The 22,103-nt window shown below is 36.8% G+C and overlaps 1 protein-coding gene across 1 annotated transcript in view; it reads right to left on the reverse strand.

The window, feature by feature from the left end:
- Positions 1-22,103, reverse strand: part of FRY (FRY microtubule binding protein) — a 260,678-nt gene that overhangs the window by 121,503 nt on the left and 117,072 nt on the right. The window contains exons 15-19 of the mRNA XM_077868184.1: positions 15,360-15,531; positions 13,918-14,050; positions 10,114-10,221; positions 2,155-2,413; positions 680-862 (exon numbers count right to left, since the gene is read on the reverse strand). Of these exons, the coding sequence (XP_077724310.1) occupies positions 680-862; positions 2,155-2,413; positions 10,114-10,221; positions 13,918-14,050; positions 15,360-15,531 (855 nt within the window). The remainder of the gene's footprint in view (positions 1-679; positions 863-2,154; positions 2,414-10,113; positions 10,222-13,917; positions 14,051-15,359; positions 15,532-22,103) is intronic.

The following is a 22,103-nucleotide window of genomic DNA, read 5'->3' on the forward strand; positions in this document are numbered from 1 at the left end:
TGATTTAAAACAGGAACATGGAAAGTAGGATTTTTCTAAAGAAGTACGTGACATAAAGAACTGGTCCTTCTTTCATCAACTTAGGCAACTTTGATTCAGCCACCTGTATTGGCAGGTGATGAGCCTTAACATCTGAACATGGCAGACAGCACTTGACCAAGCATGGAGGTTAACTGGCCGATCATGTCTAATAATTGGCTTACTTCTCCTGTCTCAAGGGGACATATTTTCTTGTGATGCCATTTTAAAATTATTGAAATTAAACAAATTTCAGTTAGCCAGACTGTTTGATACCTAGATCATTTAAATGAAATGATCATTATTTTCTCAAGTTCACTCTTTAATAGAAATGTAATAATGTCTTCTTAATTTGATGTATGCTGAACATTATTCAGGAAAATGACCTACAGCTTAATCTTAAAATTCTTCACTTCTTAACAAAGGACCATCTCTTAGAGAATCAAGAATGGTCTTTCCTATTGCTCTTAGAATTTATGAATTATCTTTTGAAAATCAACAGTGCTATTTCATAATCAAAAACTCATGGTGAATCAAAAGTTATTTTTTGACATCACGTGTGATATGAAAGTACATAAAAATAGCAATGCCTTATTTACATGTTTTAATCTCAACTTCAAAGAAAGAAGTGAATTAGTAAATTCAGAAGGATAATCCATACCTCGGGCTGTCCCAGGGCAACAAATAAAGCTCGAATTTCCTTGAGTATTAAAACAGACAGTTTGCGTGTGGCCACCTGGAAACTGCAGAGTAAAACCAGAGCAAAGCCTTCCACAGCGTGAAGAACACTGCAGTGGGGGCCTCGTTCTGACTGGATTCTGTGACTGGAGCCATTTGCAATTAGCTGTTGGGCAATAAGAACACATTTGATATTTAGAAAAATAACAGTGAAAGAAGAAACTACTCATATGTGCATCTTTGAGCATGTGTGACCTCATAATATTAAAATTAATTGCAATGGCTTACAACCAGACACAACTCTAAATTCATAATTATTCATGACATACCATAGAACCCTTTTTTTGTTAGATTAATTGTTACTCTGGAATACCATCAACCATCTGCTACCTCTGATAAGAAATAACTTTCAAAGGCTATTAATATTGGTAAGAACAAAACTGCTTCCATCCATATACTACTTGAGATTACACCATAAATTTAGCCGAAGTGGCCTAATTTGTTTTGACTCAGATTCCCTATGGACTTTTGGATACCATACAATTGAATTTTCAAACATTTCCTTTCTAATCACACTTGCTTCCTTGTTTCTTGAGTTCGATTTTAACCTAGGTGTGTGTACATTTATGAGATAGGTTCTGAAAGTTCCCAAGCCACAACCAAGTGAGCCTAAAATAAAAGCAAGCTGGACAACATGGCAGATTCCACATCCATTTCATTTTTCCTTTGAGGAGCACACATAACTCTTGTTTTTCCACCTATTAGCCTTTAGCATGTTTACAATCCAAGGAAAGAGGAATGATCTAGAATCTGGGATCCTGGCTATCTCCTCAGTGCTGTTGTACTTCCCTGAGCCTCCATGTGCCTCAAACTCTCACTGGTACTCTTCCTCTGCCAGGCCCTTTCTCCATCTGCTCATTGCCAGTGTCAAGTCACCACTGCCCTCCTCTGACAACACTTCTCCATAACCTGCTCTTCAAATTTTAGCATTTAGGACTGAGGTGGGAAGGAATAAAAAAAATCCTAAGTCTGCATTTTCTGTTCTGTGGATATTGGACAATGCAATCAATGGGCTAGGAAAACAACAAAAAAACTGGTGGGTTACTAACTTTTAGATATGCATGTCCACATCCCGTTCGATATGCATATCCATACCCAGCTCTATATCCATGTTTATAATCACCTGTTCTTAGGGATTTATAATCATAACTCTCTGAAAAAAAGCAATTTCTATTCCCTGAATGGCCTTTTGAATGATGACAAATCTAACCTGATGGCATAGCAACCCTGAGTTTCTTGGTCACAATTTATACAAGATGGAAAAATTAAGGGCCACCATCAGGGAGAAAGTTCCTAGGTGGCTGGAAGTAAGAACTCCAAAGGTTCTCCGAGCTGCAACTTATTTATACATACATGATATTAGGGAATATACATTGGTGGGAAGAGTGCGAGAATCACCTCTGAATTTCTGATCTTGTTGGCTTGTTCATAGGCTTTTCCATGAGTTTGTATGACCAGTTTCCATTGGGTGAGCAGCTGGAGCAGTAACTTCAGGGATGAATCAAGGAGCGTATGATGCATATCATTGACTTCCCGGAGTAGGAAGTTGGTAAAACCAAACAGTACATCTTCCCTCCAGTCTGAGAAGTCAACAAGTAAACCCTGAAGGGAATTTTGTGCAATATGTCGCAGCTCATCGTCCATATGAATAGAGAGCCTGTGAAATGAGTAAAAGACAATAAAAGCCTTTATTAACTTTTCTTCTAGATCTGTGATGGAACAAATACAGCTCTCTGTTTTTATTTGGGTCTCAAAAATGGATCACCCTCTGGTCTATTCTTCATTCAGCTTCCCTAATGTTGACACCTTATACAACCAGGGTGGCTTTATCAGAGCTAAGGAATTAACCTGGGTGCAATGCTATTAAGTAAACTATAGATTTTATTGAGATTTCACCTGTTTTTCTCTAATGTCCTTTTTTCTCTTTCAGGATTGAATCTAAAATATTACCTGACATTCTGCTATATCTGAATACTTTTTAATACAATGTTGACTACAGAATAAATTAGTATCACACCCTATCACTTTTAAGGACAGTAAAATTGAGAAGCAAAGAAACTAAGGGACTCACCCAGAAGTTCAGTGAATTAAGGGTTAGATCAATGGTCTGTAATTGGTTTTGTCCCACCAAGGGATATTTGAGACATTATTGATTGCCACAACTCAGACAGTGCTACTGGCATCTCTCTAGTACGTAGAACCTACTGATGTGGTTAAACATCCTAAAATGCACAGGACAACTTCCCTACAACAAAGAATTATCTAGACCAAAATGTAGATAGTGTCAAGGTGGAGAAAACTCAAGTCAACTGAAGAATACCAGGGTATTGGTAGCATAACCTAGAATACTATAGTAATATTAAATCTTGACATTGGTATGAGCCATCACAGTTAATGTCATGTTTTATAGATTCTTTTATTCATTTGGATTCATTTTATTTAAGAAACAAATATTTTTGAGACTCTCCTGAAATTCAGACACACAACCCTTCAGATATGGAGTTCAGTATGGCATGTCTATCGGGTGAGGTGCTTGCAGAAATGAGGGGTGAAATGGTGCTGGAGAGGAAGCAGGGGTAGCTCGGGGAAGTGTCTGTGGGCCACCCTGGAGGCAAAACAGTGGGGAAGTAGTTACGGGTATGTGCTCTGGAATCAGAATGCCCATATCAGTGTCTTGCCTCTGTCACTAACTACCTATGTGATCTCGTGCTAGTCAGTCAATGGCTCTAAAGTCTCAGAGTCTCATTTGGAAAATGAGGACAATAAATGTACTTGCATTGCATAAACTTGTGAGGTTCATGAAGTTGACCCGCATACAATGTGTAGCATGCGTAGCACTCAGTAATTGATAACTATTTCTGTGGGGAAAAAAATGAACAGTATCTTGAAAGTTGTAAGGGAAATAACATGATTAGATTCACATCTGAAAAAAAAAAAATAGGCAGGAATATGGAGGATGCCTTGGAGAAGCAACCAGATTTGGGGCAGAGACAAGCTAGAAGGTCACTGCAGTGACTTAGGCAACAGATGGAGTTGGGGGGCTGACCCAAGGCAGAGGGAGAAATAGAAAGGGAGACAATTCAAAGGTACTGAAGAGATAGAATTTCCAGCACTCAGCAGCCTGGAGGCGTTCAATGTCAGAGAAGAAAATGGCTGAGTCACTGGGGGACCCCACAAACAGGGCAGGTATCATCCTCAACGAAGGGAAGAAAACACTGGGATCCAGACTGGTGTAGGAACTTGCTCAAAGTGCAGGATTCCAGCCCAAGACTTCTAACTCTTAAGCCAGTTTGCTGCATTAAACAAGTCTGGTATAGTCCTCTGTTTTTGAATAAACATGATTTTAAAACTTGAAAAGCAAATACCTTTCTTCTTCTCTGAAGCATAAAGCACACTAATTGGTCCACATTTGACAATATAAACCAGGCAAAAAGCTCTCTAATGAGCAGATATATATCAAGTCAGGGAAAATATATTTTCTGTTCCAAAAGCAAGTGATGTTCAACAAAGATGCTGAGAAGGAAGATCTAAGCTGATTTTTTCAGGTTAGACTTTAGCCGCTAAGTCTAGAGTTCTTACGGGGGTCACAGTTGCGAAAGGAAAATGTAGAGATCTTTACCCTGGGCTTCCAATGAAGGACTGTCTATGGCAGAAATTTACAAGCTTTCTTTGTGTTTCAATTGGCAGCTCTATTTTTTCCCCCCAAACCTTTAAGTATAACTCTACTACATAACACACAAAATCTGAGTTGCAACTGAGGAAAGGGACTGAAGTCCACCCATTTGGGAGGAGACATTGCCCTATAAGCACCATTGAGTCATTTTGCAGGTTTAAAAAACACTAGTTTATTTAAAAAAAAATAAAACAAAAAAACACTAGTTTACAAAAAAAAAAAAAAACACTTGAAGTCATCTTCTCATCTTACGTTCATTATTTCTATGTATTATATTTATACCAATCTGTGGTCCTGAATGTTTTAGAGAATAAGTTTCTATAGATGATGAACCACCTTTAGGACAGGAAGGACAGGTACCCAATAAATATTAAATGATGGTAACATGCCCGTGCAGAGGGTTCTGGAGGCCCTGTTTTCAGTGATCTAGAGGGGGTGAGTTGTGTGATCACAAGGGCATGTGCTATTCCCACAAATTCTTATTGAATAAGTAAGGATTTGTGTTAAAAGGGGGAATAACCAGAACTTAGCAAGGCCACCTTCTTGGTTGGTCAGATTAGACAAATGGCTTTCAGAGGAAAATACTTTCATAAAGATGAGCTTCAGATTAACATGGGATCAGTTTAGTACTCTTGAGTAATTTTTGCTGTGGGCAGGTACACAAATCAGAAGGGATTGACTTCAAATTCAAAAACTACATCCAGAAGAAAAAGATCCATTAGGAGAAACAGCCTCTTCTAACTATGGCAGAATAAACAAAGGGTATTAGGAAGATATGGGAACCCACTGCCCTATAACATCGTCAAGGGCAGCAGACACAGTTTTAAAGTCAAGCCCAGGAGACAATGGTTTTCAAAAGGAGGGATCTACTGACAGGTGGATGGCTAGCCTTTGGAATAGTTCATAGAAGTGGAATGTCTTCTATGCAGGTATGAAAGAATGAACTTCCATCTATGTACAGTGTTCTGAACTGCATTTCAATTAAAATAAAATAAATTAAAATTAAGGTAATTAAGTGGTTTATTGAGGTAATATATGCAGTTGAGACTATAGTTATCAGTTAGCTACTCAAAGTAAACAGCCACCTTCCACTATACAGATATAGAACGAAAAGTGAATGGTAAATGGTAAACAACAGATATTTTTCAGGTACCCCAGAAGATCATGGAATTGTGTATGCCTTAGCTCATAAATTGCCACAAATTAAAAGGAGACACTGCATAAAAAGTATTTATCTGCCTCAAACCAATGACATTTGTCATTGCCATTTGGCTTCAGGAAAATTCTGTACATTTGAGCAACCAACTTTACTTTTTTTTAAATTTTTTTTTTGATTTTACTTTTCTGAAGTTCAAATCACCTTCTCTGAAATAGGAATAAATATGTGCCCAGCTTTCTTAACATAATGTGTATGAAAACGCATTGTATATCATGGCATAATCTGTTATTCAAATGTAAAGATGCCTAAAAACAATAACTAACATTTGCTGAGAGCTTACTGTGTTCTAGGCACTATGTGAAGTGATTTATATGCATTATTTGATTCTCACAACCTTACAACAAATTGTTCAAAGGGGAGGCCTGATGCTGAACAGCATATGTAGCCCTGCGGGAAGTGACAGAGGACAGGAGCCTCTAGACTGTTGAGGGAAAGGTCCTTCCTGTGGTCAACAGACAGAGCAGGAAACATTTGGGAGGACAGTAAGAGAAAAATGATGCCTGTGGCCAAGGACATGAGTAAGCTCCCTCCTATGTGGAGAATCTTGGGAGCACCCAGACAACTGGGAAAGGGTAGGCTCTGTGAGAGCAGGAAGGAAATCCTCCCCAGGGATCTTGCCATGATACCAGGATCGCCTGTGTAACTTCCATGAAGTCTGAGTAGAAAGATTCCCCAACCTTGGCCATTAGAAGTGGGCTGAGCAATACACATAAAATCAGAAATGTAGTAGCTTGGACAGAGGAGTTTGCCAGTTCATTCCATATAACACTATCTTGCTAAACATACTAACAGAAGTCTGAAGTTAGAGTGTCTGTGATATTTAGCCGTTACCTGAAATGTCAGGAAGGGGCCTTGGGGGAAAGTCAAGTGGGATATATCCTTGAAACTCCTTATTCAGGAACTGAGCTGGGTGGGGGGGTGGGGGTGGGGTGGGGGGGTGGGGGTGGGGAATGACCTGGCATGAATGTTGGTCTTATTTTGCCAGTTATAAAGAAAACTGTGGGGCACCTGGGTGGCTCAGTCAGTTAAGCATCTGCCTTCAGATTAGGTCATGATGCCAGGGTCTTGGGATTGAGCCCCACATCACCTGGGAGTCTGCTTCTCCCTCTCCCTCTGTCTCTGCCCCTGCTCAAGCTCGCTTTCTCTTCTCTCTTTCAAATAAAATCTAAAAAAAGAGGAAAGAAAAGCAAGTTTTCTCCAGTGACAATATACCATGGATGTAACCAAGAGACATCTGAACAAAAATGTCTCATATCTCTTAGACTAGACTGTATGTATATTGTCTCAGAGTCAACTCAGTCCAAATGTGAATGGACTATGGGGGAATAAGGTAACTATAGATTTGAAAACCACATTTATTGCTGTTGAATTTCTTCATTTTGTTCTCTGACCTTCTCAAGGAGATCTGAGAGGTCAACAGGACCCAGTATGTAGGTCGAGTACTCCATTATCTTTCTCTTGAGGAGAACAGCCTCCAGCTTTTTAAAAAGTTTATGGAAAAGGCCTCTTCATTGGCTTCCCATATAAGTACAGTCATCTTCTTGATTTTTAAGCCTTGAACTCTGAAGAATGTTTATTTACTCTTTCCCCTCATAAAAACAGTAACCATTGCTTTGAGCTCTGTAAGAATGTACATAATAATAAACACGATGCACCATAAATAGCATTGACATTCCAACCATGTCTAACAGAATCCCTTCTGGCATGCCTGGCACCATGGTCTACAGATCCAGGCGTCACTGGATTTGGTGATCAGAGTAATTCCAGAGGAAGAGTCTTGTACACAGAGTCACAGCGAAATAGCCTCTGAGATTGTACCTGAATGCTGCATGACATTTAAAAAACTTAGTATTTCAAAGGCCGAGTGCACATCACCATCACCAATTAGAACTTCACTGACATCAGGGAACTTTCTTTCTACTTCAATTTAATGGATAACTGCTTTTTTCCCTGCTGACATATTTTCCCCGGGATTAACCAAAGTGCACATCTATGAAAGTGCACATGTAGCCTTCTCAATAGTCTTATGAGATAGGCAGTATTATTCCAATTTTATCAAGGAGAAAAGTCTGATTAAATAATTTGTCTAGATCACATGGCTGGCAAAATGGCAAAAGCAGAGATGCAAAATTTAGGATTTCCAAAGAGTTCCATTTCATTCTCATTTTTTGGCATTTCCTCCAAATCTCTCAGATGGTACTCTCTCTCTCTTGTTACCTAGTGGCTCACAGGTCATGAGGAGAGGTCTGCTGTCTCTTAATTTCTGATGGCCACATCTAGCCTCTTTACTCAGCAACCTCTCCCCTGTGCACACTTGACTCCTATTTACCCACCCCCTCCACTGCTATCCCTGCACATCAATGGGATGCTCACTCTTACATTTCTGGGTACCCTTCACACCTGGCATCTGCCTCTCAACATTTCCTTACTCTGTCTTAGCCAGCATCTTGGGAGACTCAATATTATGGTATCTTAGCCTCCTATTCTGCAGCTTCCCCCACTCCCAAAGCACCATGTTTCTTATTCTTTGGGAATCTACCCCTTGTTCCTCTTTAAATCTTCTCACCCAGAGCTGGAAGCCCCACTGTGACTCAGGCTTACATTTCCCTTTTTTCTGCTCCTTCCCCACTTCCAGTGAATATTCTCTTCCCTCACATTCTCGTCCTTAGGCTGCAGCAAAAGCCTAGGCTGCAATTTTTTAAAAACTTTATCATCTTCTTAAAATACATCCCAAACATGGAATGGCAGAAAGAAGAAGGATCCACAGAATGTAGGTTGCTGATTACAGGAAAGAAGAGGTTCCAGGTAGCAGTGACCAAACCCAGCTAGAAGGCTGGATGGTTTTGGTCAGAGAGCAACAGGGTTTGAAACCGTGGTTTTCAAAGTCATGGTCAACCTCACAATCCAGCACTAGCCTGTGCTAGTGATGACTGGCAGAAGGAAATGGACAGCTGTGTTTATGTTTGGAGGACAGAAGGCTGCAAATGATACTAACTGATCTCAGGGAGTGATCAATGGGACTTTCAACCGGCCGTCCAGAGCAGAAGGTCTGATGACCACAATAACCAGGAGCATGATGCTCCTCAGAGATACTCTGAAGCTGTGGGGCAGCCTTGGTGGTCTGCAGTCATGTGGGACGAGGGCTTGGGTTATTTCATTTGAATATTGATGGATATAGCCCTCTCCGAGGGGTAAACGAAGTCATGCGTAATGTATTTTTCAGTCAGCATTAATATTTATTATCCTTCTCTGGGCTCTCTTCTATTCCACCATTATCAGATTAACCAGCCTAAAATATTTTTTATCACATTACTCACTCGCTTAAAACTCCATCGGTCCAAATGTCTCAGCTAATAGTATAGATTAGCTGAAAATCTACCCCTACAGTCTTATTTCTAGGTCTTATCATTGGCTTTCTAAATTTCCTTTCTTTCTTTTTCTTTCTTTTTTTAAAATTCAAATAATTAAGGATGATTTTGTTCTTCCTCATTCCACTTCCTTCATGCACCCCATATTTCTAATGATTTCATATTCTAAATTGCTTTTAAGTAATGTCACTTTTGATTTTTAATTAAAGACACATGTAACTGTCAACTAGAACTTCAGATCAACATGAGAAAAACAACACATTTCAGTAAAATGACCTCATTTTGCTCAAAGCAAATTAACTTGAGGTTCTAGTTGAACGGTGCATTCTCACGGACAATGTTGGGAGGGTGATAAATATGACTTTTGGCAGCTTCCCGGAGCACTAAAATTAGCTAAGGATCCCTATCATGTACCTACCTTCTTGGCCCCCTGGAGGTCTGTGGGTATCAGAATGGGAATCAGACCCTAAATGAACTCTTCTCCAGGCAGACTTACGTCCTCATTTCCCAGCCCCACCTCTGTGACTTTGCTCATGTCACTCTTCCTTCCTGAGTCCTGTTTCAACTTCCACCTTCTCCAAAGACACTGATTGGCTGACTTTCTCAGTCCCCAGTAATTCCCCTCTCCACCGAACTCACATGTATCACACTTTTTGTGCCATTAATCTGCACAATTTCAGACCTTACATTGTTAGTTACCTTATGTGCTTATGTATTGGCTTCTATATTGGATTTTAAGCCCCTAAAACATTGGGAACAAAAACAAAAAACATTTTTTATTCCTCCTTGCCTATCTGTAGTTCTGACAATAATGCCTCATTTAGTAAATATCTGTCAGTTTTTAATAATCATTCAAATTTCTTTCTTTCTTTCTTTCTTTCTTTCTTTCTTTCTTTCTTTCTTTCTTTCTTTCTTTCTTTTTCTTTCTTCCTTCCTTCCTTCCTTCCTTCCTTCCTTCCTTTCTTTCTTTCTTTCTTTCTTTCTTTCTTTCTTTCTTTCTTTCTTTCTTTCTTTCGTTTCTTTTTCTTTCTTTCAGGAATCATGACAAAGGATTATGATCAATTTAATCAAATACACCCACGGCAGTTCTCACTTACCTCGCCAGCAAGTCAATAAGTTCAAGTTTTGACATCCCATCGGGAAGCAGTCGAGGGATAGCAGCAACACAGGTCCTGAAAAGATCTATTTTTGGCTTTCTCTCACCCCTTTAATTTGAAAACAAACAGGTCAAAGGCTATAAAAAGTTTTTAAAAAAATCAATCAAATATGTGACAAAAGACTAGAATCTATGCCTTCTGAATCACTGTGTGGTGTTTACCGCGTATTATTCTCAAATGTTTCTGATCTTTATAGCTTGGTCAGTTCTAAGAGTATTCACAAAGATTTGAGAAATGCCAATGTCACCAGAATTCTATCATACAGTTTGCCATTCATTTGGTTCCACGGAGTTTGGTTCCTGTGGACTGCATTTAAAACACTGACTTCACTAGCATGCTAAATGCATCAGCATGTAACACATACATTGCACTCATTCCTACATTCAGCATTTAAAAATAGGATTTTTAGCATATACAAAGAATAGTGCCTCTTATAAGCATGACATCTGGAAGCTTCTCTCCCTAGTGAGTTATGCTTCTACTCTAGAGTCCACATTGTCATTTAAAAAATTAAGTGTTTCCAAAAATAAGTCTTTCTAATGTCAAGTAAAATCCTGAAATGTATATATAATTGTGCATTCAATTGTGATTTTTAAAATTACAATGATGAGCCTGACCTCTATGGAGATTCCTTCCCTCTTTTTATTGTCTTGAGAAGATAAATTAAGCATTTATATAATTAAATAATATAATATATAATAAATAATAATAATAATATATAATATATATAATATATAATATATATAATATAATATATAATATTATAATATATTAATATATATTAATATAATATGTAATATATATTAATATATAATATATAATAAATAATATATATATTATAATATAATATATTATAATTAATGTCTTCTATATTATGTTGTAACATCTGAAGGAACACTTAATTTTTGATAAACTACTTCGATTTTTAGTTGTTTAAATAGGTAACTGATTCTTAATCACATATTTTATCAATAACCTTTATGAAAAAACTAAAATACCCATCAAATCCTTCAAGGAACTTAGGTAATAAAATATAGCAACATATTTAATTAAGTTCTGATAATTCAATCTTCTGAGAATATAAAACTGTCATGAAATTAGTGCTATTGTAGGACACAAATACAATGATGAAAATGTAAAGTAGTATAAATTCTTGGGATAGTAGCTGTGGTCAGGATAGATATGCAGCAAGCAGAATCCACCCTCCCTATAATCAGACAGCAATTCTGCTCTGTGACATTACTTTTTAGCCTGACTTTGTCTAACTCTGTTTTTGCAGAAAGTTGTAGGATTATTTTCTTCCCTTTTCCATGGTCCTTTCTGCATAGAGGACTGGAGAAGGAGACATTGCACAGTGGTGTTTAATCAGGTGAAGGAAAGAGGAGTCTTCAGGTGACATCCTCAAATAGCTGTACTGAGTGATGGCTCCTAGTTTTTCATTTGCAACGTGGTGAGTCCTTTAAATAGTTCTCCTAGCTTGCTCACCAGATGTTTTGAACAGCTGGGATTATTTTCATATTTGTTGGAAAACAGATGACCCCATTGACCTGAATTTGTAAGGCAAATTCTGCCAGGCTTCCAAGCTGATAAAAGAAGCCTAGATTAGAAACTCTCATAGGTACATGATTTCCTTTTATTACTGTAGTCCTTGCTCTCTGGGCTATTAAAGATTTATTTATTTATTTTAGAGAGTGAGAGCAGGGATAGGAGTGGGGGGAGTGGCGGGGGGAGGGAGAGAGAAAATTTCAAGCAGGTTCCTTGCTGAGTGAAGAGTCTGACACAATCCTGAGATCATGACCTGAGCCCAAATCAAGAGTCAGACACAACTGAGTCATCCAGGCTCCCCTCTCTGGGCTTTTATAGGAAGGAAGTGAATCCCCCAATAACATCATTTTATTAACAGATATTGTTATTATTTGCTGTCATGTATGACAGAAGGGATGAAGAATGGAAATGAAGCAACCATAGAATGCTAATGTTCAAGTTTATACCTCAAGAAGGATGCAGGAAAATAGAGGACTGAATAACAACTCCAATGATGGTTTCCATTAGTATGGTGTGGACCTCAATACATAAGCATTTGTTTCTCCCAAATGCTTATGTTGCTTTAATGTTTCTTTTTGTCTTTGGAAAATGTAGCAATGAGTTATTTCTCACTGGAGGATCTGTCTTAAAATGTAGCAAGGAAAGTATTCTAGCTCTATATTGGGGTCTTAAGATGACTGAATAGGGAAAAGTAATGAAGCATCTTGGAAAACCTTTAAGGCATTGGTTAAAATACAAACAAAATGTTTACACTTCTATTTAAACCTGTATCTTTTTTTTGGTTTTGAATATATTGTTTCGGTTCCAACCCTATCTTACGATCTCTTGATTAAAAATATAGTTTTCCTTTAAAAGTCTTTCTTTACTATTTTTAGGGGAAACAACTACAATGCAGAAGTTTTAAAAGCATTTCTTGTATCCTCTACATTATCAATTTAAAATTGCTTTAATATATTCAAAAGGTATGTACTAATGAGGGTAAAGGTTGCTATCTAGCAGCTTGTGAGGTAAGAACTGGAGCTGGTGACAATACATCTAATGTTACTCATCTTGGTCAATTTCAATTTTTATGGTTATTTAGGGTGAAACCTAAAGCAATGTGATCACTTAAATCAAATGAATGGCAAGCTGCAGGATAATATATGTTATATGATCCCATTTTTGTGCAACAAATACATATCTTGGTTTTGACATAGGGAAAGTTCTGGAGGGGATCACACTGCATCAAGGAGGGTCACAGATATCAAGTGGAGCTCTGAGGAGGGGTTTTCATTTTAACTTTATATACTGCTAAAAATGCATTTAAAATAATTCTGTATGTTTTACTTTGTTTATTATGTATTGCTTTGTTTCGCCATACTTCATATTTCACATGCTGCCACTCTAATAAAAATACACACCCACGATATGAATTTTCCCCATATCTGACTAACTGTGGTATTTAGAACTGAAGATGCTGAGGAACAAAGGAGGCTTTCCCAATTATATTTTTGGAAAATTATGCCACAGGTGCCAAATAGAATTTAATTCATAGTCCAGCAACAAAGTCTGAATCTTCTTAAAAGGTAAAGTTGTAACCTAATCCTAGTTCCTGCCATAATGAATCAAAAGCAGCAAACTCAAGTTGTGTGAGTTTCTTCTGCAGAACTCTACGTACAAAGCTACATCTTAGAGTTTGGCTAAGAACATTTGATTTCTACATTCAAAACTATAAATTGTTTTTGTTTTTAATATCCCATATTGCTATGACAGTTGCCTAGAGATTATTAGGCACATTTAACTCTCACAATTCAGAAATGGTCACTAGAAAAAGTGAATTTGAAATTTATAAAGATGAACTGTCTGTAAACAGGTGATGTCACTCTAGCACACAGGCTGTGACAGAGCTTGGTAGCAAGATACCACTTCTGACAAACGTGGACCAGTGAAAGAGTCTTGGGCTCCATTTTTCAACTTACTGGCATAATGATACTTGAGATACAACCAAAACAGATCAACCTCAGGTTTGACCTTACTTTTAGAGTTAGTCAAATACTGTCAAAATACATTTTTACTATCCTTAATAACTCTTAGAACTCTGATGCTAGGAAGGGGAGAATAAAATACAGAAAAAGTGGGAAGAACAAATGAGAAAAATCTTTGATGGTACATTTTGAGTAATTAATCCTTCATTAAAAACTTAGCTTTCACTGTACTCACGTGATCATGTCTTCAGGTTCTTTATTTAGCATCTGAACATTCGTTAGCATCATACACCTTCCTACTTCTTTATCAAGATGCCTTAAAATGTTGTCCACAGCTTTTCGTACTTGAGAGTAATATAATGACATGCCTAGAAAACATGCATTATAGCGACATCTTTGACTAAATCCATCAAGGAGTAAAATCCTAACCATCTATGGGTCAATGACTTCAATAAGCAGATCCTAACTCAATCCCTTTTCCACAGAACTGTTAGCATAGTGTTCTGAACTTGCTGGGTGCTTACCAAATAATCATTTAAATTTTATAAATGGGAATTCTAATACTTAAGAGGGATTATTTTCAGGAAGAGTTGAATAAAAAAGAAAGTCTTACTTTTGAATTTTTATGCTTTTGGATACTACAGAAAATTCACCGTCATTACTGACTGTGTGAATAAAAATTCTCATTTGGGGGTAGGATTTTAATAACTTTATTCTCAAATATATGTGTGAATTTTTTTAGTAAAATAAACAAAAATGACTCACATCATAAATTTTAAAATGAAGGAAATATATTTTAGCTATAGTACTTTTACTTCTCTCATTTAATACAGGGTCAGTGTCCCACTATGGAAAACAAATATGTATAGCCTATGTATTTCATGTATGTATATGCATTTTATTTCTTTACGTATATAATACAAATGAAAAGCAAATTGCTTTGTATTTAAAATTTGTACTTTAATAAAATAATATTGATTATTTCAGATGATTATATCTTTCTTTTCTTTTTTTTTTTCTTTTTTTTCATTAAATCTTTCTGAACTCATTTAAGCATTGTCTATTTAAAAACAAATATTTTAAAATGAAAAGTCTCAAGTTTCCTTCAGGTCTTTGACATCAAAATTATTTTAACAAAGGTTGTGGTTGGTTTTGAAATTCTAGTATTTGACAAGAAAGAATTCATCTCTTTGGGTTAAGATAGCTAAACTAAAAAGAAAATAATCCTATGTAGGCTAAACCCACAATATAACATGGCATGTGTGGGATCTGGAATGTTTAAAACATAGATTAAACTAATTTTACTGAAAAAAAAAGAAAGGAACTATAAAAATGAACGAACTAACAAATGAATATTTATATGGTCGCTTTATAAACAGGATTATCTACCAAAGGATACAGCTGGCTTAGAAATTTACTGTAAAATGTAGATAATCAATACTAGGAGTTTGGAAAGACCATGATAAAAGTCTAACATTTAAATGGCAAAATGTTTACCAGGAAGTTCCAGAAAGTTTAAAGGGCAGTAAAACAAAGCACAGCATGAATCAATCAAAACAATTAATGTTGGAATGCCTCACCAGTTACTTCTATAAATTTTTTTTTTAGCAGCACATCTCACTAAGGGTAAGTATCCATTGGTCATTAGAGGGGCTCTAACACATCTTTGAAACCCACCTATCATTTTGGCTTCTTCTTCAGTTAGCGTTTTACTCAAATATGTTTTCTTCACTCTCAATGTGTTTCCTGATGGGAGAACAGCTCCTGTCACCGGCATGGGAGGCTCACCATCTTTCTGCTGCAAGCTATCAGCTATTACTAAGAATGCCCGTAAACCAATGTTCATTCTCTGTAAGAGATAATGTGCTCTTGATAAAAAGAAAAACCCAATTATTGTAGTTGAATTAAACCATTAGTCTTTGAGAGAAGTTAGCATGGCTTGCTATCCAGATTAGTATGAGCAAGTAATTTAAAAGGCACAAGACGGGCAGCCCCCGTGGCTCAGCGGTTTAGTGCCTCCTTCAGCCTGGGGTGTGATCCTGGAGACCCGGGATCCAGTGCCACATGAGGATCCCTGCATGGAACCTGCTTCTCCCTCTACCTTTGTCTCTGCCCCCCCCCCCCTCTAATAAATAAAAAAAAATAAAATCTTAAAAAATAAATAAATAAAAGGCACAAGACTTTAGGCCAAACCTATGAATGTAAAATTGTGGTTTCTGTCACTGTTTCTTGGTGCATCACAAATAAACAACCAGAAAGATTTTCATCCCACTCAGAGGGGATGTTTGAGATGGTCATACTCCTGCTGTTTGGGAAATCCTGGTGCACCTCAGAGGGCACAGCAGCCAGCCTCTGAAGCAGCTGTAACTAAAATAAACTAGGCAAATGAGGGGCTTATATGTCCCCTGGAGGGAGAGAGAGAGAGATGCCACACGTGTTAATTCACAAAGACCTAATGAAAACAATAGGAATTCCAATGTGAATCACAAAACAAAAATGGCCTGCTCTGAATTGCCGGATGATGAGTCCATTCAAAAAGACTGGCAAGTTTGACTTCTCCCTCTGCCTGTGTCTCTGCCTCTCTCTCTCTCTCTCTCTCTCTTTCTGTCTCTCATGATTAAATAAATAAAATCTTAAAAAAAAGACAGGCAAGTTTGATAATGAGTTTTAAAAATTCAGTGCCACTGAACTTGTTACTTATCAAAACACGTGAGCTTATAAGAAGAAATGCCATTCTGGGCCAGATTGTTATCTTCCTCCGGCTCAGGTAAGGCATAATATTGGCTTTGCAAAATGACTCAGTGAGTTAGTTGCTACCAGCAGCAATGTCTTAAAAGGTCAGAAGGTACTAAACATCTGTACTTCCTTAACAGCCACGTGTACCACATGTATTTATACCCTTATTTTCATGAAGTAATACATGAATACATATTATATAAAGTAATAAGTTTCTGTCACTGTTTCTTGGTGCAATTGCAATTCTGTAGTGTTTCTAATGTTTCTAAAGTAGGCTACTACCTACAGCAGCAAATAATACTTATCACTACCAACAATGATAATCTAGTTACAATTTAGTGAGTCCCTAAAATGTATCCAGAATTGCTCTCTTGCTCATTAACTCTCACTTTTAAAACAGCCATGCAAGGAATGTATAATTAGTCCCATATTTCAGGTGAGGGCCATATAAGTAGCAGGTGGAAAGCTGTACATGTAAGTCAGATTTGTCTAAATTGTCTATTTTGTGGCACATGATTACATTCTATAACAAAAAGTAATATAGACTTCTATTGATTTTAAAACTATTTATTTAAGCCTTAAGGAATAATGATATTTCAGCCAGGATTTGGTGAATATTTCTCTGGCTAATTTGTACCAATGCAATGTGTACTTTATGGTTTTATAGCCTTTAGTAATATTCTCTTTCCAGTTTCTAGAATGAAAGAATATTAACTTTAAAAAATTCAACTATGTATGAAAGTTCATTCATTTACTCATTTATTTTAGCAGTTCATGAACTGTGTTCTACGCTTGTATATTTTTCTCAAGACACAGCAATGTTTTGGGTGAGGAAGTAGGAAATGCAGTATCAGTAGAACAACCCTGGATTGACGTAAATGGTCAAGCGTTAATTATTTGCAAGTTCATAAATCCAGTTTATGAACCACCCTGGCCAGTTTTCTCAGTTTTCCTTCCCTCTGGATAACACTAAGGGCAGAGGTAAGATTGGATAGTTTGGGACATATATTTTCAACTTAATGTTATAAACAATTTCTTTTGGTATTTTATATAGTTCTGTATAATATCTCTCTCTTTTATTATTTGTCTGGTCTTAAGAAATTACTTAACTTTTCCAAGTCCAAGTCCCAGCTTCCTTTCTATAAAAGGAGGGTATTAATACCTACTGATCATACAGGGTGGTGAGGAATAGTGCCTGAAAAGTTCTTGTTGGTAATTATATATTTGTAGGTTAGAATCTTCACTTTATTTTTTTTTTAAGATTTATTTATTTATTCATGAGAGACAGATTGAGAGAGAGAGAGGCAGAGACATAGGCAGAGGGAGAAGCAGGCTTCCCACAGGGAGCCTGATGCAGGACTCGATCCTGGATCCCATGAGCCAAAGGCAGATGCTCAACAATGAGCCACCCAGGCGTCCCTCCATTTTATTTTTTAATGTCAAGTTTATTGAAACATAATTCACACAGAGTAAAACACACTGTTTTCAGTTGTACAGTTCTTTGAATTTCAAGAAACCTATATAGTCAGGTAACCGCTATCACAGTCAAGATATAAAATTATTTCCATCATCCCCAAAAAGTTCCCTTGTGCCTCTTTACAGTCAGTATGTCACCCAACCCACCATCTGACAATCATTATCTAATTTCTGCCTTATTGTTTTGCTTTTTTCTGAATGGAATCAAACAGTACATAGCCTTTTGTGTCTTTCTTCTTTCATTTAGCATTAAGTTTTTGAGATGCTGCAAAATTGGTAGTTTGTCCCTGTTCATTGCTGAATAGTATTCCACTGTACTGATGATGTGCAGCTTGTTTAGCCACTCACCAGCTGTTGAACATGAACTGCTTTCCTATTTTTAGTGACTAGCTGCTATAAATATTCACACAAACCTTTTTGGGCTTTTGGAGTTTTAATTTATTTGGATCAATACCTTGAGGTAGAAATGTTGGATCATACGGTCAGTGTACGTTTAATCTTAAAAGAAACTGCCAAACTCTTTTCTAAAATGATTGTCCTTTTGCATTCTCACCAAAGTCGTATGAAGTTCCAATTGCTCCATATCCTTCTCAGTGCCTCTCACTATGGTTTTAATGTGCATCTCTCTAATGACTAATGAAGTCGAACATCTTTTCATAGGTTTATTGGTCATTTGTATTTCATCTTTGGGGAAGAGGCTCTTCATTTTGCCCACTCAAAAAATTGGGTTGTTTATTTTCTTACTGTTGGGTTGTGAGAGTTCTTCATATTCTGGATACAAATGCTCTTTCAATATGTATTTGCAAGTATTTTTGCCCAGTGGTTCTAAATCTTAATGGTGGTGTATCTCTTAATGTGCAGGCATTTTTAATGTTGATGTTTAATTTATCAATTTTTTCTTCTGTAATTTTAAGATTTTTGCATCCTAAGAAATTTTTGCCCACCCAAAGATCACAAAGATTTCATCTTCTATTTTATTCTAGAATATTTATAACGTTGGATTTTACATTTAGGTGTATAATTCATTTTGACTTAACTTTTGCTTACTGTGCAAATTCTGGGCCAAAGTTCATTATTTTGCAAGTGGATGTCCAATGGTCCAGCACCATTCATTGAAAAGACAACCCTTTATCCACTGAAATAACTTGAAAATGTTGTTGAAAATAAATTGATCATATATGTGTGGATCTATTTATGGATTCTCTATTCTGTTGATTGGTCTTTACATTCACTCCTCTGACAGTATGATACTACTGCAGCTTTACAGTATTTTTGAAACCAGGACATGCCAGTCCTCCAGTTTTATTCTTCTTTTTCAAAATTATGTTGGCTATTCCAGTTCCTTATATTTTCCATATAAATTTTAGAATCAGTTTATTGATTTCTACAAAAAATGCTATAGGGATTTTAATTGGGATTATTACTGGGATTACAGATTAATATATAGATTAATTTGGGGACAGCTGACCTTTTTGCAATCTTAAATCTTTTGATCCACAAACAGTATTTCTCTCCATTTATTTGGTTGTCTATGATTTTCCTCAAAACTTTTTGGTTTCCAGTATATGAATCTTACACATAATTTGTTAGCTTTATTGATAAATATTTTGTTTTCATTGCTATTACAAATTGTCCAATTTCTAATTTTTTATTATCATGATATAAAAATACATTAATTTTATATATTTATCTTTTTTTTTAAAGTAAGCTCCACACCCAACATAAGGCTTGAATTTACAACTCTGAGATCAAGAGTTGCATGGTCTACTGACTGAGCCAGCTAGGTGTCCCTATATATTTATCTTGTATCCTCCAAACTTTCTAAAATCATGTTAGTTAAATAGGTTTTTTTGTAGATTTTTTTGGTTTTCTACATAGGCAATCATGTTGTCTGTAAATAAAGAGAGTTTTATTTCTTCATTTCCAATCCATATGAATTTTATTTCTTCTTTTTGCCTCTGGGACTGGCTCCAGGTCCATGTTATTTTAGGTGAAGGCAAAAATGAGACAAATGGATGACCTAGAAACTTTTCACAGATGAGTAAATTCTTATGACGATAAGAATGCCTTATAGGAAACCATCTTGGTCTGAACTAAAATGAGACATTTAACTGGAAATTATCTAACTGTTGAGTGGTGGTGCACTATAGATTTTGTAGTAAGAGAATCCTTTCCATCTCTGGGCCTTTTTCCATATACTATTTCTAAAATATTACTTAAGGCACAAATTGAATATATTCCTTGAGAAACTGCTGTACAATATATTTTATCAAGTGTGTGACTTCTGCTTTATAGACTATCCTTGTGTGTGCTATTGAGTGGGTTCATAAATATGCTTTTAAGTTCTAATTCCCAACTGCTGATAAAATCTCCCATAACCCTATAAGCTCAAGAAAAATGGGAGAAGATATTCAGTATCTTTTTGTAATTTTTTTTCTTTTTGTAATTTTTAACATTAAAAACCCTATAATTCCAATTGCTCTGTACAAAGAGGTTAATTAATCACTGACTGAGGAAGTTTTTTTTTATTTTAAGATTTTATTTATTTATTCATGAGCGACAGAGAGAGAGGCAGAGACACAGGCAGAGGGAGAAGCAGGCTCCATGCAGGGAGCCCGACATAGGACTCGATCTCCTGTCTCCAGGATCACACCCTGGGCTGCAGGCGGCGCTAAACCGCTGTGTCACCAGGGCTGCCCTGACTGCGGAGTTTGAGGGAAGAACAAGGGGTAGGTTTCATACTTGGTGATAATTACGGTAGCTTTTAATATGTTATTTTTAGACTAATAACCTGGAAATTCTGAGGACTATTAAAGATGTTAAAGCCATGACTCCTGAGAAGTGAAAAATATTCTGAGAAATTTCCCAGAAGGACAAAACTCTTTACCATTGGGTGTTGGGCATCATTCTAGCCCAAATGCTCTGGATTTGCAAAGAATTTGTCCCTCTCTCCTTGGCCCACTGACCCTGGATGCAGCTATTTCATAGGACTGCTATATCATTAGACACCCGACAAAAACTCCCAAACTCTGATTTTGGGGCTCCTTCAGGTGTCCTTTGATACATGGCAACCTTAGCACCAAGGAGAGAATATAGGGTGTGTGGGAAAAGGTATAAGGATACCAGGAGACCTGGTTCCTTGTACTGCTAACCAGCTGTCGATTTTGACCTTCTGTCATTACTGACAGAATGAAGAAGTCAGACACTATCACAGTGAAGATAGGAACCTTTTTTTAAAAAAAAATTTTTTTTTAATTTATTTATGATAGTCACAGAGAGAGAGAGAGGCAGAGACACAGGCAGAGGGAGAAGCAGGCTCCATGCACCGGGAGCCCGATGTGGGATTCGATCCCGGGTCTCCAGGATCGCACCCTGGGCCAAAGGCAGGCGCCAAACCACTGAGCCACCAGGGATCCCAGGAACCTTTTTTTTAAAAAAAAAATTTCTATGGTATATTTTTGTTTTTTTGCTTAAGAGTCTGTAATGTCATAATATCACAATTTTTCCATGAGGTGGTTGAGAAAAGTATTTTGTTCATTTTACTAACAAAAAAGCTGATGTTTAGAGAGATAAATGTCATATAGCTAATAAAAGTGGTAGAGACTGTGCCAAGTGCAAATCCAATATTGCTGTCTTCTGGTTCAGTGTTCTTTCTACAATATCATAGGGAAAGGATTGCAAAAAGGTAGCTTGCCAGGCAGAGTTCTGTTGGCCCACAGTATTTTTAAAGTTTCTCATTTGGAGAATGAGAATGTGCTTCTCATTTGGATAGGTCACTCCAACTGTGTCATACCCATCATTTCCATGATCTGCCTGGCCCTTGAGTTGTGATGCTGCCACAAAAACATATATTCATACATGATTCAATTCCACTAGATTTTAGTATTTTATTACATGTATTTATTCTCTGTTTCACCACTTCCCAATACTCAACTTGTTAATCTGCATCAAATTAGTTAGAAGTACTGACTATTTAAATATGTATTGACTAAAACAACCTGACTTGTACTGGCAGATTAACTTTCTGGGCAAGCTATACTCTATTATAAAAGAACAGAATATGGTAGCATATCAACCTGCCATCATCCGGTCTACTCATCCAAAATCTGACTTATGAAATTCCATCATCTATACTATTTAGTCATATAACATGGACAGAAACAAACAGAAGACTTTTTAGAGAAATGACCTTTGCCCTATTCCCCAAAG

This window comes from Canis aureus, chromosome 24 (assembly GCF_053574225.1).
Source record: "Canis aureus isolate CA01 chromosome 24, VMU_Caureus_v.1.0, whole genome shotgun sequence".
Taxonomy (NCBI): domain Eukaryota; kingdom Metazoa; phylum Chordata; class Mammalia; order Carnivora; family Canidae; genus Canis; species Canis aureus.